The sequence below is a fragment of the Monodelphis domestica genome, chromosome 4, assembly GCF_027887165.1.
Source record: "Monodelphis domestica isolate mMonDom1 chromosome 4, mMonDom1.pri, whole genome shotgun sequence".
NCBI classification, from domain to species: Eukaryota; Metazoa; Chordata; class Mammalia; order Didelphimorphia; family Didelphidae; genus Monodelphis; species Monodelphis domestica.
In genome coordinates this window covers 89,477,541-89,501,794 of record NC_077230.1, presented here as the reverse complement: position 1 = coordinate 89,501,794, position 24,254 = coordinate 89,477,541, and the positions used below count along the sequence as shown (strand labels likewise).

General features: G+C 37.3%; 2 protein-coding genes across 11 annotated transcripts in view; both read left to right on the top strand.

Moving 5' to 3' along the window:
• Positions 1-752, top strand: part of LOC100014247 (ropporin-1) — a 40,402-nt gene extending 39,650 nt beyond the window's left edge. For all 4 annotated transcript variants that reach the window (XM_007493817.3, XM_007493816.3, XM_007493815.3 and 1 more), the window contains 2 exons: positions 50-225; positions 540-752. In XM_007493817.3, the coding sequence (XP_007493879.1) occupies positions 50-225; positions 540-606 (243 nt within the window). In that variant the 3' untranslated portion in view covers positions 607-752. The remainder of the gene's footprint in view (positions 1-49; positions 226-539) is intronic.
• A 7,604-nt stretch (positions 753-8,356) lies between these two features.
• The window catches only part of CCDC14 (coiled-coil domain containing 14), a 53,545-nt gene continuing 37,647 nt past the window's right edge, over positions 8,357-24,254 (top strand). The window contains exons 1-8 of one of the 7 annotated variants that reach the window (XM_056793551.1): positions 8,357-8,508; positions 12,379-12,434; positions 14,582-14,657; positions 16,564-16,630; positions 16,726-16,860; positions 21,444-21,644; positions 21,761-21,843; positions 22,898-23,420. In XM_056793551.1, the coding sequence (XP_056649529.1) occupies positions 8,386-8,508; positions 12,379-12,434; positions 14,582-14,657; positions 16,564-16,630; positions 16,726-16,860; positions 21,444-21,644; positions 21,761-21,843; positions 22,898-23,420 (1,264 nt within the window). In that variant the 5' untranslated portion in view covers positions 8,357-8,385. Of the gene's footprint in view, positions 8,659-12,378; positions 12,435-14,581; positions 14,658-16,563; positions 16,631-16,725; positions 16,861-21,443; positions 21,645-21,760; positions 21,844-22,897; positions 23,421-24,254 lie in introns of all 7 variants that reach the window. The other 6 variants (XM_056793552.1, XM_056793555.1, XM_056793554.1 and 3 more) reach the window with 6 other exon arrangements.

The window sequence follows — 24,254 nt, the reverse complement described above, 5'->3', positions numbered from 1 at the left end:
TAAGCTGGTCTCAGAATCTAACCACCTATTTTTATCTTACTTTTAATAGACCATAGCCAAAACCCTCAAGATTGTATGTGAAGTTTTATCATCTGAACATGATGGCGGACCTCCCCGAATCCCTTTTAGCACTTTTCAGTTTCTTTACACATATATTGCTGAAGTGGATGGGGAGATTTCAGCATCCCATGTCAGTCGAATGCTGAACTACATTGAACAGGAAGTGTAAGTACATTTTCATAAGCTGAGCAGAAAGATAATGGAGAAGAGATTGTAGCAAGTCTTTGATTCATGATGAAACATAATAAGTTAAGTGCTGCTATAAAAATAAGGAATATCATGGAAAACAAAGAAATAGGAAGAATAGGATAGGATTAGCAAAGGAAAAACAGGAAGTGATGAAAATAAAAGGTGTTCAAGAATAAGTAGGCTAGAGAAGTCATGTTGAAATGGAGAAGTATTTTAATATGTTATGCTTCTTGGTAAAAAAAAGAGTCTATTAAATGAACTAACTAAGATTATGTTTTTGGCCCAAACAGAATTGGTCCCGATGGTTTAATCAAGGTGAATGACTTTACCCAAAATCCCAGGGTACGGCTGGAATAAAAATGCAACTCCAGCAATTTTAAAGGAAGGAAGATACAGAGATAATTGTGCTTCATAATGACTGCACCCCATACAACATCCAATGTCAATTTTCTTGTACAACTGGTACACTAATAAACAATTAGGCAAACATGCTAGCTTACAAACGTATGTGGATTTAAGAAGTTCTCATATGAATATTGATGTGAAATGTTTTTTTAAATTTGTTTTTGTTTTCAAGTGAAAAAGGGTTGGGGGTAGGGGAAGGAGGGCCCAGCTTTGCCCAGATCTAAAAACAGATAATATAAGGCCTGGACTAGAAAAATACAATGAGATAAGATTTGTTAGATTTCATAAAAGAAGGAATATTTCACACTTTTAATGATGAGCATAATTTTTATTAAGTTGTATCAACATGACATAAGTGGCATTTTTCAATGTCCAAACACAATTTTTAGCTTATCTTCTCATTTGATTACTTCTGCACTATCTATAATATTGACAATTTTATTAACCTCTATATACACCTTATAGAAAAGATGGAGGAACATGGACTAGATAATATAATTGGATGGATTCTGAACAGACTGAATGTTATCTTGGCAGGAGGTCCACTACTATTTAACATTTTCATCTCGATGATTAAAAAAAAAAGGCAAAGATGGTATATTTACCAACTCTTTGGAGGAATAGCTAGGGCACTGGATGAGAGTCAAGAGTCCAAATCTTTAGATTACAAAGCACTAGGTTGAATCCAATAAGGTCAAATTCAATAGGAATAGAGGTCAAATTTTACACTTGGTCACAAAACAAAACAAAACCCAGCTTCACAAAACTGGAAGGCATGATTAGATGGCAATTTTTCTGAAGGAAAAAAAAATGGGAGTTTTCAGTCACTTGAAAAGTCAATGAATCAACAATGTGATAGCAGGGTATCCAGAAAAGTGAATGAGATTTTTAATCTCCATTAAGATGTACAAAGCAATTTCACCTACCACTTGCCACGACAAGCTCTAAATAGATATGACTGAGAAATAAAAGGTGACATCATAGATAAATTAGAAAAACAAGAAATTACCTTGTAGATCTATGGATGGGGAAAGAGTTCCTGACTCAAAAAAAGATTAAACTTCCACACTAGATAAAAATGGACAATTTTGATCACATAAATTTTTTTTTTAATTTACTTCAGTAAATAGGTCCACTGCAGCTAAGATTACAAAGGAAACAGCTGGGGAAATTTTTGGCTGTTAAGTTTATTTGATGAAGGTCTCATTTCCAAAATATATAAAGAACTTATTAAAATTTAAAAGACTTGGAATTGACCTGGCAATTTTCTAAGAATTTCAAGTGATATATATTTCTATAACATATATTTTTTTAATGTTCCAAAACAATTAGAGAAATGTAAATTAAGATAACTCTGACATGTTATCTCACACCCATTGGATTGGTAATCCTGGCCAAAAAAAAGGGAAAATAATCAGTGATGCAGCAAGCTATGATTAAACAAGCATGTTGATACATAGCTGGTGTCGCAGTGAATTGGTATAACTAAGTTGGAAAGCAACTAAGTCCCAAAAGCTATTAAACCATGCATACCCTTTGGCCCAGCAAAACCATATCTAGACCTATGCCTCTAAAAAGATCAAATAAAGAAAAATACATGAGGCTTCCCAAACCCACGAGAAGCCACAAGGTAGAAAGATAGAGGAAGGATAGAATTTTGGATACCGCGAGGGGTGTGGCGGAGTCAAGTTAGAGATATGAGGTGGCAGAAATGAGTCAGAAACCAGGCCTTATTGATTATATTGGAGCCACAGCAGAATCCCAATCAGTGGACGTCTTTCCGAAAGGCTAATCCTGTCCAGTGATCCAAATTTAATACCACACAGGTCGGAGACATGATAGAGAAAAGAAAGTGCCTGGCTGAAGGCCAGGTCCCAGGTGAGAGAGATAGAGAAGGAAAGGAATTAAAGATGGAGCTTGGCCAGAGGCCAAACTCCAGAAAGGACAGGCATCAGTGAGAGCTGAGATCCAAGAGAAGGGTGGAGATTGCTGTGGCTCCTTTTAATGTCTTTGATATGCAAATATACACGATACATAGGGATGATTATCATTGGTTAACGACAAGGTATAGGTGTAGTTTCTCTTAGCCAGGTGAACACAAAGAAACCTGTTTTCCAGCTTAACCTGGGGAAGCTGGGGTCAAGGGTCAGAGGCTTTCCTAGCCATGTGCAAGACTGAGCATGCTCTCTTCTAAGCCACTCTGTACATACTGTTTCCCTTGCCCATAGCTAGGGGAGGACTGCTACAATACACATGTGCAAAAATAATACAGCTCCTTTTGTAAAGGAGAGATGCCCTAAGAAAGAGCTGAACAAAGTATGGTAAATAACTGTAACATAATACTACTGTGCTCTAAGAACTGATGAAAGAGAAATCTAGGAATACTTATATAAACTTATTCTGAGTAAAGTGAGCAGAATTTGGAAAACAATTTCTATTATAACATTAACATTGTAAAACACAATTTGAAAGATGTATGGACTTATCACATGATCAAATAGAATTCAAGGGGACAATGAAACATGCTACCAAAATCTTGATAGAGAGGTAAAATAGACTAATAGTCAGGATGAGATGTAGATTTTTGGACATGTTCAATGTGGGGATTTGAGGTAAGTGAAAAAAATGTTTGATGATGGAATTTTTTTTAGAGAGGAATAGCCTCTGGGAATAAAGAGATGATAGTTATACCGTACTGCTCATGCCTAAAATACACTTTAATTCTGTTTTGTTCTGGGCAACACAGTTTAGAAAAAGGACATTCATAAGGTGAAACATGTCCAGACAAAGATAACCAGGATAGTAACGGGTCTTGGGTCCATGTCAAAAAGGATTAATGGAAGGAAAAGGGGATATTTAGCCAAGGGGACATGATAATTGTCTTCAAGTGTTTGTCCTATGGAAGAAATATATCTTGTTTTATTTGATCCGAGAGGAAAAAGCTAGGAACAAATGGATTTAAGAAGCAAAGCTAAGGCTGATGTCGAAAAACTTTCAACAATTCTAAGATCCTGTATGACTAGGCATATTGTAAAAGAATTCCTTTTCCAATGAATTAAATCAGATGTTTCCTGAGGTCTCTTCCCATTCTACAATATTCTATGATTATATGATTATAAACATTAAAAGATGATAATAGATCTGGGTCCTGGGACACTCAGCAAATAGAGACAGAATCTGAGATCTAAACTGAATTAAGTTCTGAGACACGGTAGCACTAAACATTAGCCCTATGATCAATCAACATTTATTAAACACCTATTAGGTGCTAAGCACGATGCTAAGCACTGGGGATACAAAAAGTTGTCCTCAAGAAGCTTACAATCTAATAGAGAAGATGACACAAATATATATAAGCAAACTATATAAAAGATAAATAGGGGCAGCTAGGTAGCCCAGTGAATAGAGCGCAAGGCCTGGAGTTGGGAGGACCTGGGTTCAAATCTTGCCTCAGATATTTTCTAGCTCAATGACCCTGCTCAAGTCACTTAACCCCAGCTGTCTAGCCCTTACTGCTCTTCTGTCTTTCTACTGATTTTTGTTAAGGCAATAACTACCAGAGAGAAACAACTGGAATTAAAAGGGGATGGGGAAGACTTCCTATGGAACTTAGGATTTTAGTTGGGACTTAAAGGTTGGAGTGGAGGAGGGAGAACATTTTAAGTATGGGAAATAACTAGAAAAAATGCCTAGGAGCCAAGAGATAGTGTCTTGTTAGTTGAATAGTTGGGAGGCCAGTGACCCTGGACTGAAGAGTGTGTAGCAGAATGTAAGGTATAAGAAGACTTTGGAAAAGTAGGAGAGCGCTAACAATGAAAGACATGTCAAATAGAGTATTTTGTATTTGATCCTGAAAGTGGGAAAACACTAGAGTTTACTGAATAGGCAAGTGACATGATCAGACTTACCCTTTAGGAAAATCATTTTAGTGGCTAAATGGAGAATGTTATGGGCGGGAATGATACCCCTGGAGTTCAGGAAGGATACCTTTTGCAAGAATGCAAGACTCCAAAACTTAGCTTAAAAACAAAAAGAGAAATTTATTCATTTAGAAAGTAATGTTGAGGATGGCCAGGAGGATAGCAAGGTGGGACAGAAAGATGGGGAACAGTTCCTGGGAGGACAGCATAAATGGAAAGGCTGTTGCTCCATGGGGACAGCATGAATGGAGAGGCTGTCCCCCAGACGGCATCAGTTCTGGGGATTTTATACTCTTTACAACAGATGCTATGTCATGGTGTGGACTTGACTTATAGAGTTTTAGTTCCTTAGGCATTTGGTGGGGTGAAGTGGTCATCTGACTGGGGTCGGCCTGGAGGCATAAAGATTCATTTCTTTGTCCATCCTAAATCTAGAGGACAAAAGAGGGTAAACATCTCAGGACCCTAGGTGGGGTCATTGGGTGTTTCTAGGTTAAGAGTCAGGAGGAGGCAAAGCAAGGGAGTTTCCCTGATAATAGTTCCCCTGGGTTTCTGGGGATACGGTGCCCATGTCAGAGAATGGATTTGAGGGGGAAAGAATCTTGTGGCAAGCAGACTCACCAGCCGGCAATTTCAATTACCCACACATGAGGTGTTGAAGGCCTATACTCAAGTAGAGGTAATGTCAGAGGGGGCATATATGAGATATTACAAAGATGAAATTGACAAAAGTGAAGTAATCTAACAGCAATTTTCTCAGGATATATTTCAAACTTATATAATTGGCTTATCTAAAAATACTAAGAACACATTTCACATACAAGGAAGTATACTTCAGCTTTAATAACAGTATATTATGATTTAAGGTTTTTGAAGTTATATCATTTCATTTGATCTTCAAAACTCTGCAAGGTGGGTATTATTAACATCCCTACTTTACAGATGAGGAAACTGAGGCTGAGAAAGATCAAGTGACATGTAATAAATGAGTGAGATGGGATCTGAACTATGGTCTCCTGGGTTGAGTCTCACAATTTATGCACTGAGGCACACAGCTACCAAGGGAGTCTTCAAAAGATTTAGGAGTTTCAGGAGGGGAAAGTAAGGAGGGAGAACTTTCCAGAAAGGTCAGGTAGTGAAAAGGCATGGAGATAGGAAATGGAATGTCTCATGAGGAGGAATAGCAGGTACATGGGGTACACCCCTGTGGAATGCTGACTGTTTGAGATTTATGAAGACATCAATCTAGAAAGATGGGTTAGAGTCAAACTTTAAATGCTAAAGGAAGTCTGTATTTTATCCCCAAAACTATATTGAGCCTCTATAGCTTCTGACATGGACCTATTTTTTTTTTTAACCCTTACCTTCTGTCTTAGAAAATATTAAGTATTGGTTCCAAGGCAGAAGAAAGTTAAGGGCTAGGCAGTTGGTATTAAGAGACTTGTCCTTGGTCACACAGCTAATAAGTATCTGAGGCCACATCTGAACCTAGGTCCCCCCCATCTCTAGGCGAGACACTCTAATCAATGAACTACCTAGTTGTCCTGTCAGAGATCTATTCTTTTGGAATATCTATCTGGCAGCTGTGTAGAAGTTAAATTAGAGAAGGGACTGAACATATGGGGACCAATTAGGAGACCAGGCATGTGAAAAGAGATAAAGGACCAATAGAAAAAAAGACAACAGTTGCCAGGAAAGTTTAGAAACTAATTGGCTATGGGAATGGAGGATGAGTGAAAATAGAGTTAAGAAATATTTTTAAATTGTGAACCTGAGTGACTAGAAAAATAGCAGTACTTCAATAGAGAACAAAGGAAGTTATGAGAAGTCACAAGTTTAGGGAAAAAGAGTGTTGTTCTGTTTTAGACATGTTGAGTTTAAGATACAGGTGGAGATGTTGAACAAGCAGTTCAGAGATAGTGGATTAGAGCTTAGAAATAAGAGCTGGATATGTAGATTTGGGAGTCATCTGCATAGCTGCATTCATGGTATAGATTGGGAAAAAAACAAAGAACTATTAAGTAGTCAGAAAAACCACTCTAACTAAGGAAAGGGGTACAGTGCTAAATCGGGCCTCCACACAGAGCTTGTGTCACAAGCCTCCTCAGAGTCTGAGGATTGAGCTCTGGTTGTTCTGGTCACTGGACTCCTAGGAATGCCAACCATGCCAGATTAGACAATTCCAAGGAGCCATTAAAGTTAGGAAGTTTAAATACCTTTCTAGGGGAATTTTGGGACTGAAGATGAGAGGGATAGTTGATTGGCTTCACAATGGTAACAAAGGAAAATGAATTCTAGATAGGAATCACAATTAGGGGTTGATGCTCAACCATGGACACAAATGGGAAAGACCCAGCCAAGGGCTGGGCCACCTAGATAAATGACTTTGGCCTAAGGGGAGACACGATTGGGACAAAAGAGATACTAAACTACTTGAAAGTCTATTGTTAGTCTGAGGCTAGTGAAGTTGGAATTTCCCTCAGGGAGGAACTCTCCTCCAGTGAGTAGATCAAACCCGGGGCTTTCACCTTTTAGCTAAACAAGTTTGGGGACTTTTAGATTCCATGTAGACAGTGGCGAACTCAGCATCTAGAGATACTATAAGGATCTTAGTATAGACTCCTAAGAAAGTCTAGGATTGAGAATCCTGAAGTACACCCATGCATAAGAGGACAGAAATAATGGACTTACAAAGACAAAGAGATCAGGCCTACAAGTAAAGAACAAGAAAGCAATGTCCTTAAAACCCAGAGGGAAAAAAATATGCAGGAGGGCATGGCCAACAGTGTCTAACACTTGAGAGAAGATATATAAAAACTGGGGGGAAAAACTATTTAAATTTTTCAGTTTTCATTCTCTACAGTACATCCAAGTACTCTGTGATCCAGCAATTGACAATCTCTCTGAATCTGAATTATCTCATCTACAAAGTGGAGTTAATACTTGCATATAATAAAAGCAAGTGTTTATATATTTTTAAAGTTTGCAGAAGTTTACAAGTATTATCCTCCTCCACTAATTTTATAGAGGAAGCCTGAAATTAAATGACTTTCCCAAGGCCATAAATCTAATATCCACTGTTGCCTAAAAAATCATATAGGGGTGGAAAGTGAACTGGCCTCCATTAAAAAAAAAAAAAAGCTTCTAAGCCAGAAAAAAACCTGGGTTCAAGGCTAGAAGGCAAAGTGAGCACCAGAAGATAAGGCTAGAAAGGTAAGATGGTGGATGGTGTGGGACTGCAGAGCCTGGAAAGCCACATAGAGACCAGAACTTTCTTCAGTACACAAAAACAATAACTAACATTTATATCACGCTTTAAGGTTTCCAACCTTTACCTAGGTCATTTCATTTGATAATAGAATAAAAGAACCTAGGTGAGAGGTGTCTTTCTGCTTGGACGTTTAATACGATTCGAAAATCCTAGATCTGGGGCAGGAAAGAAGGAACCGGATATTTCATTGAGTCTAGCACCTTTATTTTGCTGAGAAAGAAACTGAGATCGGGAGAAGTTATCTGATTTCGAACCCAGATCCTCAATGGATGCCTGCCGATCGTCAGTGACCTTCATATCACTTTGCCCCTCGCCTCAGGGAAACTTATTGGAAATTCAGGCTCTCCTCACCTCTACAAACTACCGGAGCTCCTGGCGGAAGTAACGTGTAGAGCCGGGGCTAACTGCGCATGTCCTAAAATTCATGCCTGCGCACAAGCCGTGGAGGGGGAAGACCGGATTGGCTAATCTCTGAAAATCTAGGCACAGTTTTCGCGGGAACCAAACCGGAAGCGGAAGTCATTAGAGCCAAGGAAGTCAATGGGAGAGGTGGTGACCGTTCCCATGGCCGTTAACTCGATCAACCGCATGCCTTCTGGCCGGAGGATAGATGGACGCCTCAAGGCCCGAGAGATGGTGAGACCTGGGCCTCGGCTTGCTCAGGTGAGGGATGGAGCTCGGTCGGGCCAGACTCTCAGCAACTTGAGAGCAAAGATCTGAACCTGGTCTGGTAGTCAGGAAACCCGGCTTTCAGCCTGGGTCCACGGTGTGAGCCGGGGAAGTGACCATGAGGAATAGTTGTCCTTCACCGAGGTAATGATGACCCCTACGGAATCCATGATTTCTCAGTTGGTCTCTGATATCTTGTAACGGCTTTGAGAGTTGCCGAGGTTGAAGAACCCACCACCTAGTTTTATTTTCTTCTCACTTTTCCTTTAAAAAAAAGTTATCCTTTTTTTAGCATTCTTTTTTTTTTTCCAATTTCCTCCGGGTTCCCCCTTCTTCCCATTGAGAAAGCAAGAAATATACCAATTATACATGTCTCACTTATTTTCAGTCTCTTTACTGCATGCTTCTCTTCAGCCTAAAAACATGCCCATATCTCCCCAACCTCAAAAAACCTTTCACTTTATGCTATCATCCCATTCTTCTGCTCTTTGTGACTAAACTCCTTGAAAAGAATATATTTGTGTATATGCTCATAATGTTTATACACATTTGCACATATATAGATAAAAACAAACACACATGCAGTGTGTGTGTATATCAGTAGATTCAGGTCTCTCCCCACTGGAGTCCATTCTCTACTCATCTGTAAAAATGATCTCCCTAACACAGAGATCTGACATGTTGCCTCCCCCTCACTCAAACTCCACTAGTTTTCCTATCAGTTCAAGAATCAAATATTAAATCCTCTGTCATTCCCCGCTCCCCTCTACCCCAGTCCTATTCCTCTATAGACTTTCTGCTGCTTGGACACACAGTGACCCTCTACTTGAAACTTTTATTCCCTTTTTCTGACTTTTCTCATGGGTCTTTTTTGAAATGATTTTCCTTCCTCTTCCTAGCATTCTAATGCAAAGCAAAGCTTGGCGAACTCACATCTTTCCTTCCTCTTTACACATGTCATTACAGAGTTCATCTTGCCATTTCCAAATTATAAAGGTCTTATACAGTCATCATTTTTAATGATTCCCAAATCTGCATCTCTGACTTCTCATTTGCACTTAACTCCTATAATGTCAACTGCCTACAACAGAACATTTTCAGCTGCCTCTTCTTGTCAAACTCAGTTTAAGACTGAAGTTATCTTCCTATTAAAAATTGTTCTTATGAATGGATTCATTTCTACTACCATTCACCTGATCTAGCCTTATATCTTATAGTTTCTGCCTCTACCACCTCTTATCAAGTTTCTTCTTGTGTTTTATTGATTATTTTCCAGAATTTATTTCTTTCCATTTTCAGTCACCACCATCATTCAGTCACATCACCTCTATATTATGGAAATATAGAAACCCCCAGTTTATTTAGTTTGAGTGTAGAAACCCCAGGTTTTGACCTTGTCAAAGTAGAGGTTTCCCCCTGAGGGAAGGTCCCTCTTCACCAGACAATAGACATCCACTTCAGGTGGGAGGCAGACCCCATCCGAAGTCAAGTAGCTCTTTTGTCTCCTGCCTTGTCTACTGTTCCAAAGCTCTCCTAAACCAGCCCTGCATTTTCCTGATTCTATTTTCAGTTCTTCCTATCTCAAATTCCCCCCCTCTTCATTTGTCTGAATGCTACAATTCTTACAGAGCATACTCAAGAATTCCTCTTTCACAAAGTATTGTAAAAATACTTCACTCTACAATTTTCTTTCGCTTATATTGTTTCCTTATCAGTCGTCTGTATTCCATTTTTAACCAAACATTCTTAAACTCTGTTGCTTGTACAGTATCCATTAATAATACCCTATTTAAGAAAAAAAATCAAATCAGAATTTGTTTCTAAGTGACTGTTCAGTCATTTGTAGTAGCTAGGAGGCTCTCCACTTTTTACATCAAAATGACTTATTCATTTGAATTATACCTCAAAAGCTTTGAAACTGTAGGTGCCATTTGACCCAGTGGTAACAGTCTGTAACCCACAAAAATCAAAGAGGAAAAGGACCTATATATTAAAACTGCTTATAACATCATTTTATGGTGTCAAAAGAACCAGAAACTAAAGGAGTCAATTGGGGAATAGTTAAACAGGTTATAGTATGTGAATGGGATGGAATACAATTGTTTTATAAGAAATAACAAAGGGTGTGGTTTTAAGAAAAACATGTGAAGAAGTATGGACTATGCAGGGGGAAGTGAGCAGAACCAGGAATAAAAATTTTGTAACGATAAATAACTTTCAAAGATTTGAGAATAATGATCAATGCTGTGCAATGACCATCTACAATTCAAGTTGACTTACAGTGAAATATGCTACTCACCTGATAAAAAGGTGGTAGACTTGGTGCAAATTGAAACATACCTTTTTTTGAACATATCTATTGTAGGAGTTGGTTTGATTGACCATACATGTTTATTTAAACCTTTCTGGGTTTTCTAGTTTTCTTGGAGTGAAAATATGTTTTTATTATCTCCACTATCACATCAGAGTGCCCAGCTCAGAAGCAGAGGGTTCTTTGACCAAGGAACATCTTGGATCCAATTGCTTAGAAATCACCAGTCTCTAATAAATTGATCATGCTTGGAGTTCTGCCATTCTGCCTGGGTTTCCTATTATTGTAGATGGGGTTTTTGTGTCCCATTCTTCATCTCTGTCTGTATTTTTGTGTCCCATACTTCATCTCTGTCTCCTTACTTCACTAGCTTTCTTCAGGTGTGAACTAAAATCCCATAGGAAACCTTTCCTGAACCCATTTCATTCAGGTTCATTCCCTCTAATGATTTATTTCTCAATTATCTTGCATATAGCTCAAATATCACAGATATTTGCACAGCTCCTCCCCCTTCAGACTTTGACATTCTTGAGAGCACAGGCTTTTTGCCTATATTTGTATTCCAAGTTATGTAGTGGTGGTAATAGTAGTAGTAAGTATTTATATAGTGCCCAACATTTTGCTAAATACTTTACAAATATTATCTCATTTGAGCCTCACCACAGCCTGGGAGATCAGTGCTATTATTATGCTCATTATACAGATGAGCAAACTAAGGCAAACTTAAATTTGTTTTCTCCAGAGTAAGACCTCTACTAAATGTCTAGGACTAGATTTGAACTCAGATCTTCCAGACTCCAGTGCAATGCTCTATCCACTGTTCTACCTAGCTAGACACTTAATTTTTATTAACTGATCCCCTTGGGTGCATGACCTATTGCAGTGGAAATTATGTGTGTATTATTTTACATTCTTATTAACAACAACAACAAAATACTTCTGTACTAAATTTTTGCTATCATTCTTTATCAAAGCGTAGAGGTGATCCTGAGTTCTAAAATGGAGAATAAGCTTTTATAAAGTGTTACAACATTCAAATTGGTGTTTCATAAATTGAGAGAGCAGGTAATTTTAGGTAAATGTTGAGGGGAAAAGATAAGACTTCTTAAGAGCCTTCTTTTCTCAATTATGAACAGCATTGTTTGGTAGAGGACCATGTACAGAATGCAGAGTTTTGGTTAAAAGTTTTCATGTACTACATGTGGCAGCAAGGTGACTCAGCCAGGCTTGGAATTGGGAGGTTCTGGATTCAAATGTGACCTCAGACATTTCCTAGCTATGCGACCCTGGGCAAGTCACTTAACCACAATTGCCTAACCCTTATTGCTCTTCTGTCTTAGAATCAAAACATGGTGTTGATTCTAAAAGGAAAATATTAAGTTTAAAAAAGTTTTCTCATATAGAACAAAAATTTTATTAAAATAACTTAAAAGATTGTTGCATATATGTGAAAACTACAAACTTCTGTGTGGATTTAATTCATTTAAATGTAATTAGTTATGTTATTAATGTGCTATGATAAGAAATATTTGGACAATTATTTTAATATTTAGCAGGTGTCATCTGGGAGACAAACTGGATCAACAAAATTCACAAATGGAAAAAAAGGGTAAGAATTTACATAATTAAAAGACTTGAAGGGTTCTTAATAGGTTACTCAGTCTCTGACAGACTAAAATTCCTTCAAAAGATGGCTTTCATTTCATTAAAAACCTCTGGTTCAGCAGATTCCATAGCCCTTGTTAATGTTTCATTGTTTCACAAGTTTTATAATCAGTGTATTTAAATATCTGATCTGAAAACCTTGCTACATTGTAAATGCAGTTTTTCATATCTGGCTATTTATTGTCACTCTTTTCATAACCACTAACAGATTGAAATACTGTTACTAAACTATTTTGTTTGGCCTTCTCCTTTTCATAGTATAGAACCAGATTACATTAGTTTTTCCTCATAGCCTCCAATTAAAATGAGTATTCTGGACTGGCTCTGAGTTTTCCTTGCTATATTTCAGTTGGGGGTCCAAAATAATGTCTCTAGTAAATTTTATAACATTTTTTAAATTTTGCCTGCTGTAAAAAGTTTGTCCGCGTCCTCTCAGACATTAAAATGCTAATTTTACTTGCATCTTTTCAGGTTAACTTACAGCATTTGTCAGAGAAAGACAGTCTCAAACACCTTTAAATTACAATAAGCAATAATGATTTATATCCAACAAAGTACAGATTTATAACAAAATTTTAAAGGGTAGTAAATAGAAATTTTTTAATACTGTTTAGTATGCCTAGCAAAGATTTTGTGAGTTTCCAAGCTAGTATGTAGTGTATCCATATATATCCATATGTATCCATGATAGTATCCAGTATATCCAATGACATTGGCCTCCTTGTTCTTTCTTTTTTTTTTTAATTTAGAATATTTTCCCATGGTTAGATGATTTGTATTCTTTCCCTCCCCTCTTCCCTCTCCCCCTCTAGGAGCTAATGAGCAATTTAACTGGGTTTTACATGTGTCATTGACCAAGACCCATTTCCATATTATTAATATTTGCATTAGAGTGATGATCATTTAGAGTCTACATCCCCAGTCATATCCCCATCAAACCATGTGATCAAGGAAATGCTTTTCTTCTGTGTTTCTACTCCCACAGTTCTTTGTCTGGATGTGGTTAGTGTTCTTTCTCATAAGTCCCTCAGAATTGTCCTGGATCATTACATTGCCGCTAGTAGAGAAGTCCATTACATTCGATTGTACCATAGTGTATCAGTCTGTGTACAATGTTCTCCTGGTTCTGCTGCTTTCACTCTGCATAAATTCCTGGAGTTCATTCCAGTTCACATGGAATCTCTCCAGTTCATTATTCCTTTGAGCACAGTAGTATTCCATCACCAACATATACCACAGTTTGTTCAGCCATTCCCCAATTGGAGGGCAACCTCTCATTTTCCAGTTTTTTGCCACCACAAAGAGCACAGCTATGAATATTTTTTGTATAAGTATTTTTCCTTATTATTTCTTTGGAGTACAGACCCAGCAGTGGTGTGTCTGGGTCAACGGGCAGCCTCCTTACTATTTCTTGAACAACATATTCCATCTTTTACAGCTGGACATTTTTTTAAAGTTATTTGTGTTGTGTGTGTGTGTTTAAAATTTTTATTTTGTGCGTTTTTAAGTGGTGATACAATAAAAGCTTTTACTTCACAAATACAGGAATATACACAAGAATGCCTACTCTATCCTCTATTACTTTACATCATTCTATTTTTTACAATTTTATTTAATTGGTTAAGAACATTTTTCCATGATTACATGATTCATTTTCTTTCCCTCCCCTCCCACCCCACCTCCTGTAGAAAACATGCAGTTCCACTGGGTTTAACATATGTCATTGATCAAGACCTATTTCCATAGTATTAATATTTGCACTAGAGTGATTGTTTAGAGTCTATATCCCCAGTCTCTGAACATTTTCACTGACTTCTCCCATGCCTAGAATGTTCTCCTTCCTCATTTTTTGCCTCTTCATTTATCTAGATTTCTTTTGAGTGTAAGCTAACAATCTATAGACTGGCTTTTCCCAGCCCCTTTAATATTTTTTAAGTTTTAATGATTTAAAACCTTCAAAAAGATTTTAAAGATGGCTAAGATAGCAAGTTTTTAAAGCATCATTTGTTCTTTATGACATTTGGAGATAAAAAATATGTTTTTTAAAATTTATTAAAGAAACCCAGTAAATGAATGCCCTTGTTTTTCCAGGATTCATATGAGAAAAATAGCCCGGGCTGATACAGATTCTGGTTATTCACTCCATTCGACTGATTCTGATGAGCAGGTAAGAATTAAAAAGAAAAATATTCTGTTATGGTAGATATGAAAGTTCATTTAATTTGTCCATCTATAAATCCTAATGGAAATAATAACTTGAAATATTAGTTGATAACTAGGAAACATGATTGTTTCTTTTTGATTTGTTTCTTGTTATTAGTAATTACATAGTGAGAAACTATTGCTTCTTCCCTTGTCTCATTTCTAACCTACCAAACATGCTCCAAAAAGTGAATGGTTACAAAAGTTAGTCATCATATAAACAGCTTATCCTGAATCTTGACAATTCAGAGTCATTACAAACCAAATCCCTAATGGTGTTTACTGCACTTAGCCCCCAGGGCAGTATAGTAACTTGGTTTGAGACACAGTTGTTGTTTTTCAGTCATGTTCAACTCTATAACCCCATTTGGGATTTTTTTGGCAAAGATACTATAGTGGTTTGCCATTTCCTTCTCCACCTCATTTTACAGGTGAGGAGACTGAGGTAAACAGGGTTAAGTAATTTGCCCAGGGTCACATAGAAGTGTTTGAGACCAGATTTGAACTCAGGAAGATGAGTGAAGCATGCATCACTAATTGCCTCTTAGATATCTAACTGGATGTCCCAGGAGCATCTCAAACTCAACATGTATAGAACAGAAAACATTATCTTTCCCCTACAAACCCTCCCTTTTTCCCAACTACTTTATAATTGTTAAGGACTGTAAGAGTTAAATTTAAAAGACTTGGATCCTTAGAATTTTATAAAGTTTATTAGAATTACTTGGATAGGTAACAGATCGGAATTTGGTAAAAGGATAAAAGTAAAATAACCTAATATAAATGAGGCCCATGTGGGTGGTCTCATCCTGGTCACTACAGCAATTCCCATTTGGTCAACACATGGATAGAGAGATAGCACTCCTGGATCCTCTTTTTTATTCCTTCTCTTTACACCCTGATCAGTTTCAGAGTCGCATCCAGATCAAGTTCGTGGGTCACCATCCTGTGATCTATACCTGGTGACGTAGGTGACACAAACTCAAGCACGCTGACATAGACTCAAGTGACCTAATTTACCCAGTGATTTCTCTCACCCTATCCTGGCTTCCGGGTCATATGTTTGGCAGGAGCTGAAGTTAAGTGTGTGATCCCAGAAAAGTAATTTCCTATACACAGGAGATTGTCATTTTTGCAGATTCATGGCCTTACTTAGTATCATCCTCACTCATACTGCACATATCCAATCCATTACCAAAAAAATTGACAATTCTACCTCTGTCATGTTTCTGGATACATCCCCTTCTCTCCTCTCACATTGCCACAATTCTAGACCATGGCTTTGTCAGCTTTCCCCTGGACTACTGTAGTAACCTTATAATTGGTCTCCCTGGGCAAGCCTTTCCCCACTCCAGTCCATATTCCACTCAGCTGCCAAGGTAATTTTTCTAAAGTATAGGTCTGTGTCTCACACACACACACACACACACACACACACACACAATTTCTCTCTCTCTCTCTCTCTCTCTCTCTCTCTCTCTCTCTCTCTCAAGCCTTATTCAGTGAGCATTCGTTTTTCCCCATTACTCTTGAGGATCAAATGTAAAATCCTCTGGCATTTAAAGCCCTTCTTGGTCCTTCCTTTATAACTGATAGTGCCTTGCCCTTTGAGATTGCCTTCCATCTACTGCATGTGTGTGTGTCTTTTGTGTATACCTAGTTATTTACATATTCTCTTCCTCCATTGGAATGTATGTTTCTTGAGGACAGGAACTGTTTGTTTTTGCCTTTTTTTTTAATCCCAGAGTTCTTAGCATATAATAAATACCCTGGTACTGTCTTCTCCATTGTACTCATAATCATCTTATGTGTTTATTTTCTTTAACTAGAAACCTATATGAGCCTTATTCTAAAAGATAGTCTATTTACAGGTTGGAACAGTACCCCAGGGGCTTGAACGCTGCTCATCTTTACTCCAGGAAATTTTGCAAAATGGAGGTTCAGATTTTATTTTTATAATGCTTAATGGTCATTTTTTGTTGCATAAGTTGTTTTGTGTATTTTAGTAACCTTTGGTTTAAATTAATCTTCAGAGGCAATCTGTGGGAATCCAGGAAAAGGATCTTCTGGGAAGCTTGGATCCAGACCTTTGGAAAACAAAGGAAATAAACTAAAAAAGAAAGGACACCTCAAAAATGCCGTTCCTCCATGTGTCCGTAAAGAAATCTGTAAGCACCTTTCTTTTTCCTGAGTTTAAGATTATTTATTAAAATACTAAAAAGCAGGCCAAAGAAAGAAAAGGCATCTAGTCTTGTGTGGCCAGCCATTTCCTTAACAATTATCCTCTGAAAGTTGGGCATAAAGTGCTCTGGATTCCCAGGATAAAGCCCGCACTTCCTCTTGGTACTCTATTTTATGCTCTTCATGTTTTCCCTTTCCAAAGCCCTTCTTCGTGAAGAGTTCCAACCTCATTCTGGGCAAGAGGTGGGTCTTCCAGTCATCTGGGAGCCTGGAGACTTAGAATGGGTGCAGAGTGTGCATATCCCTTTTTCTGTACCCCACTATCATTCCTCTACCTCACTATCTTAAGAGGCTGGTTTATAGATAAACAAAAGGCTTTGTCTTCGTTCTTATTCAACCAGATTGTGGGGTAAGAAGCAGAGTTGTAACTTAATATTAAACCTTTTAAAATCCAAAGCTCATTTTGGGTGCCAATAAATCCCTTTTTTGTTTGATAATGTATTGTAATGCATTCTATAACTAGTATTCTCAAAGTTGGGGAGAAGGAGTAGTGATTCTTTTCTTTCTCTGTCTTGCTTCTCAACTGTTCACTATTTCTATGCTTATTAACCAGAATGTTTCTTCACACACACATACCCCAAATAAAATATGTCCAGTACAACTCCTATAAAAACAGCTTTGGTTAAATGTTTTTAGTTGGGGACAAGACAAAAATGAGATTTGAGGATATCTAGATTTCAGTTTTTCTTTTTGCTCTAGACACTATTTTTATAAATATTAAAGTATTCTTTTTTTATTTATTTTATTTATTTATTTTTTTATTTAAACATTATTTTATTTGGTCGTTTTCATACATTATTCACTGGAAACAAAGATCGTTTTCTTTTCCTCCCCTCCCCCCCTCTTTCCCTCTCCCATAGCCGATGCATGATTCCACTGGTTATCACATGTGTTCTTGACTCGAACCCATTTCCCTGTTGTTGGAATTTGCATTATAGTGTTCATTTAGTCTCTCCTCAGTCTTATCTCCTCCAACCCTGTAGTCAAGCTGTTGCTTTTCATCGGTGTTTTTACTCCCACAGTTTATCCTCTGCTTGTGGGTAGTATTTTTTTTAGATCCCTGCAGATTGTTCAGGGAAATTGCATTGATACTAATGGAGAAGTCCATTACCTTCGATTGTACCACAATGTATCAGTCTCTGTGTACAATGTTTTCCTGGTTCTGCTCCTTTCACTCTGCATCACTTCCTGGAGGTTGTTCCAGTCTCCATGGAATTCCTCCACTTTATTATTCCTTTTAACACAATAGTATTCCATCACCAACATATACCACAATTTGTTCAGCCATTCCCCAATTGATGGGCATCCCCTCATTTTCCAATTTTTGGCCACCACAAAGAGCGCAGCTCTGAATATTCTTGTACATGTCTTTTTGTCCATTATCTCTTTGGGGTGCAAGCCCAGCAGTGCTATGGCTGAATCAAAGGGCAGACAGTCTTTTATCGCCCTTTGGGCATAGTTCCAAATTGCCCTCCAGAATGGTTGGATCAATTCACAACTCCACCAGCAATGAATTAATGTCCCCACTTTGCCACATCCCCTCCAGCATTCATTACTTTGCATAGCTGTCATGTTAGCCAATCCTCTAGGTGTGAGGTGATACCTCAGAGTTGTTTTGATTTGCATCTCTCTGATTATAAGAGATGTAGAGCACTTTTTCATGTGCTTATTGATAGTTTTGATTTCTTTGGCTGCGAACTGCCTGTTCATGTCCCTTACCCATTTGTCAATTGGAGAATGGCTTGATTTTTTGTACAATTGATTTAAAGTATTCTTAAATTGCTTTAACTATATAAACATATTCATTTCTACCTAAATTCCCTTCTTTTAATGAGACACATCCACCAGAAAATGTACTTTCATTAAACATGGCTAGATGAGAGAGTACATGAAACAGAGGAAATGATGAATTGTATCTAAATAGACTTTCTGGGGAAAGAGGGCCTGCCGCTGAGTGGCATTGGGTTCAGGCAGATTAAAAAAAAATTATCAGGCTAAATGCATGATCAGTTAGAGAACTCTTAATATTTGTTGAATTTACTAAGTGAAAGAATGTACCTATATCAACCTAGCATAATCTAATGACAGGACAGTGCAAGCCCAAATGGGAATTGCCCTAAATAAGGGATTGGGGTGGAAGGTGGTGTGATAGTTAGGTGGGGTTAGACAGAATTCAAAGCAAAAAAGTCAACTAGGGAACAGGTATTTTAGGGATAGATGTATAAGTGGTAAAGTGTAGGAAATGAATTAAAGAAAAGATCAGGACCTCCCAGAACCAGGGATTCAAGCAAAGAATAAGGTTAGAGATGTTTGAATAAGACAGGAAATACCATCAGCAAGACTGATGCTTAACTAACTGCTCCTTGAGATCAGGGAACCCTATTTTTGCTTCTTTTTGTACCCCTCAGCTCTTACCACAGTGCCTGGCACATGGCAGACCCTTAATAAATTCTTATTGACTGACTGATGACCTCTTGTGGAAGGCGATTCCTTGTCTCTTTCCTATCTAAGACTTGGAACTAGATTTAAGACTGAGCTCATAGTTGGAGGAAACTAGGCTAACTGTGTAGACTAGTTATAAAGAGGCCAAGACACCATTTCCACCTATGAGGCCCCTCTGATTTCTGTGATTTTTCCTTTGTTATACCTGCTTTTTTTGTGCTTTCTGACTCAACAGATACACATATACATATGTATGTATATATATATATTTACAATATATATACACATATGTGTGTCTGTGCCTTATGGCCAGATTTTCAAGAATCCATGTTTTTATCTCTAGGTATATTCTCATGTTCAAGAAATTTAGGTGATATCCTATAGGATAAAATATGAACTCCCTTTTGATATTTAGAGCCCTTTACAATCTCTATCCATCATTTCACCTTGCTCTCCTTCATATACTGTGTCTCAGACAAAATGGCTTATTTTCAGGTCCCATTACACCAGTTTGCCTCCTATCTCCAGGCCTTTGTACTAACTATCCTAAAATTCTCTCTCTTCATTTCTATTTCTTGGAGTCTCTAATACCCTTCAAAGCTGAACTCTTACTACATAGGGTCCTTCTAATGAATTTGGAAGAAAAACAAATATTAAATGTTCACACATTATTTTGAAGCTTTTCTCAACAGAAAATGTGTGGTCCAGGGTTTTAGAACATTAAAATGTTTTATGAAACATTAACAGAATACATATTTTTTTTACTTTGTTGGTTAAGCTCAGATATACACTTAAGGCTTTTCAGTATTTAGTGCTCTCCCCAAATTACTTGTATGTTTCATATTTGCTTATCTGTATATATGTTGTCCTCCAATGTCACCATTCATAGCTAGTGTCACTTCCTGTCTACCCCAGTATATTATCTTCCCAACATTTTGTATTCACATTCTGATATATGCCAGACTGAATATAGAAAGATATGAAAATGAAATTAAACTCTAAACTAACATGCCAGGATTAGCTCAAGATAACTAGTGGGGTTAAATATCTTCAGATATTCTTAATGATTATGGATTCTGATAAGGGGGAGGTTTCACCTGAGTTTGCCTAGAAGCACACCCTTTCCAGAATATTTCCAAACAGTTGGGCCAAACACATAGCTTATTCCCTCCCCTTTCTAGTTTTATATTTTTTCCCCTTATATGGACATAATTTCCATGAGGGCAATTTAGTGCTTGACACACAATAAGCACACGCATGTGTGGGTGTGTGTCTGTCTTAAAATTGCACTAACATTTTTGGGATACTCTATATATTCCCATTCTGGAAAAATGGGAACCATAAAGGATTTAAAAAACTAATTTGAAGTGTGATAACATATCAAGATATATCACTAGGAAATTGTAGAATCTCTTTTTTTGGAGATATTAAAGAGTATATAAATCAGAATGGATTTTTTTTTTTTAGTATTCTATGAATACTTAATTTTTTTTACCATTAATGTTTTTAAATTTTGAGTTTCAAATTCTCTCCTTCCATCTAGTTTGTCCCCAAGCATTTGGAGAAAGCAAGAGATATATGCATTTTGCAAGTGATACCATGTAAAACATTTCTGTTTTAGCCATGTTTAAAGTGAACAATAAATGATATACTTCAATCTGAACTCTAGGGGTGGGTAGCATTTTTTTCAGAAGTCCTTTTAAATTGTCATGGATTGCTATCTTGATCAGAGTTGCTAAATCTTTAACAGTTGATCATCATTAAAATATTGCTATTACAGAGTACATTGTTTTCCTGGTTCTGCTCATTTCCCTTTGCATCAGTTCATATAGGACTTGCCAGGTTTTTCTGAAACTATCCTCTTCACAATTTCTTAGAGTACAATCTTACTTCATCACAATCCTGTACAACAACTTGTTCAGCCAAAATTATACCTATTTTTCCACATCCTCTCCAACTTTGGAACAAATAATTATTAGAGTTCTCATCTAGCCTTAGAATCAAATGGTATCAAAACTGGCATAATCTTTGTTTAGAAGAATTATATATTTGTTTCCTTTCCCATCAGTGTCTTCAGGTCCTAAGAAACACCCACCTAATAGAGTTTCTATTGAAAATGAAAAAAATCCTTCCCGCACAAAAGAGATTCAGCCAGCCCAGGTACCTTCCAACTTAGACTTTTCCGCGATGTACAAAACCTTCTATGAGCATGTGCAGACGCAGATGTCTCTGATCAATGCCCAAAGTTCTCACAGCATTTCTGATTCTGGTTAGTATGAGTGACACATTTTTAAAAGTGTAAGAACTATAATTAAACTGTCTTCTTAATTCTAAAAACAGTGTAAGATTTTTTTTCCCTTTCTTTTTGTCTTTTAAAATGTCAAGGTCCTCCAGGCTTTATTCATGGCATATCCTCCACACCAATTCTCTCTTCTCCTGATCCAACTCCACCTTCTGAAGTTCAATCTGTAAGTACAGTTCATTTTACCATAAACATCAATTGTCTGTTTATAGATAGCATTTGTCCTACAGGGGATTTCATGAGCTTGTGTCTTAATAATAAGCCCTTGATACTTTCAGACTATGAAAGGTGTTTATAGATTTTCTACTTCGATCAGTTTTATAATATACAGTGTGTAAAGAGTCAAATTCAAATTAGGAGTTCTTGTACCATGGAAAAATCCAGCTTTTGCACATCTGCTTATACAGACAGTACTCATTTTATATAAAGAGACCTTTCTGCAGACCTTTACATAAAGCAGTTTTTACATAAATAAAATTGTGCATGGATGTGGAAAAGTGAGGAAAGCAGGAACAACAGGGTCTCACACCCATGTGTGTGTGGGGGGGGTGGCTCACAGTTCAGAGACTTGTTGGGGCTCGAGGTAAGAAGCAAGATCCAGAAAAGGGACAAGTGAGGTCTGTAGCCAGCCATCTCAGGGTCTGACTCAAACCAAGAGGAAGAACACATGGGGACCAGACATGGACACAGATATGTGAGGACAAGTGACAGAGTTAAGGGCAGACACACATTACCCTAATGCAGACAGAAGACAGACACAGGAATGGATGGGTAGGGTGAAAATGCCTCAGCATTAGAGGTCTCAAATTAAGCCTCCAATCCTTTGGTGGCAATCTGGGTGTCTGTGTGCATTCATTTGGAGCTGAGTTTTTTAGGGTTTTTTGTTTTTAGGATTTTTTTTTTTTTGGTGGGGAGATAGGAGGTTGTGGCCTGCCAAGGAGAGGGGCAGGAGTGGAGAGAAAGAATACAGTACCACACAGGAAAGTTAACATTTGATTTTTTTAAGAATGTAGATTTCTTTCAGAATGCTTTATGTTTGAATGTCTAATGTGTATAATGCAGATTTATGTAAAGCATGAACTATTTAAGCACATCACAGAGAGGTAGTTTCTAATAATTCTGATTTGGATTCATTTCAATGACTTCCTGCAAGCGATTATAATTTGCTTTTAATTTTCGAAAGCTTCATTTATACATCCTTTTCTTTTTTTTCCATTTAGGAGGTTCAGGTTCCCCCACAAAGTGGAGCAGTTTCTGTAACCACTACTAATGTTCCAGTGCAAACCATCACCACTAATCCTTCTCATGTATCTTATCTGCCAGCAGCTAGGGAAAATAACCCAGCTCTTCCAGTAGTGCAGCCATTAATCCATGATAATGGAATTCTAGCAGCACAAGGAATCTCTGAGCAACTGGGTAAGGAAATAAATTTGCTAAAGTGTATCCAGGCATATCTGGATCAGTTACATCCTCATCAAATAAAAGCACATGAGGAACACCAAAACCTTGACCCTAGAGAGCAACCTACAGGTGTAACCACTGAAGAAGACTTTGCAGAACATATTTGGGAATCTTTAAGTGATGATGAGGATTTCAAAATGGTTGAAGTAGCAGCCATGCAAGACCTAAGCTCTGTCAAGAACATGCAGAAAGCAAAAAGTATGAGTCTAGAAGAAGCATCACCAAAACTGAGAATGCTTAAGTACTTGTTGGGAGAACTCAAGGCACTGGTAGCAGAACAAGGTAGGTACTTCCTTTCTTTTAGAACTTTATTGGTCAAGGGACTGTGAGGTGGTGTAATGGTTAGAGCACCAGGGCTAGAGTCTAGAGGACCTGGGTTCAAATGTGGCCTCAGATGTTTCCTAGATGTGTGACCCTAGGCAAGTTATTTAACTCCAATTTTCTAGCCCTTACCATTCTTCTGCCTTGGAACTGATAACCTAGTATAATTCTAAGGCAACAGGTACAGAATATACAAGGCTAAATGTCAGTTTCATGTTGTTAGCATTAGTAATTATTTAAAGTTAAAAATAATTAATTCTGTGAATAAGATATTGGTAGAAATGTGTCTTTAGCCATCATGACAAGATATACTGTACAGTATCACAGAAAATTTTGTTTTTAAAGAAATTAAATCTTAATACTATTTCTATTTCAAATGTTTTAGGACCACATAGCATTTAGAATTATATGATTCATCAGCAAATGCTTATTAAGTCCCTAATGATTCTTTTATAGTTCTTAAATTCTATGATTCCATAAATTGATAAAGGGAAGAATTTCTGTGGCTATCTCCCATAGAAAACTAGTTTGTTCTCTGAGCTATTTTTAAGCCCCAGAATTCCATTCCATCCTTTCAGTAAATGTTTATGGAATTCCATTGCCAAAAGAACTTCCTCACCTAAAACATCTTTTTAAATACTTTTCATTCATATCTAATGAAGTTGGGCTTAGAGATATTTGTTATTTCAATGAGACTTTGTTCAGTTGCTGTAATTATATGTTTAGTTCTTTTATGCATTTTCTCAAATAGCCCTTTTTACTTAATTGTAGTAAACACAGAATAATGTCTAATCT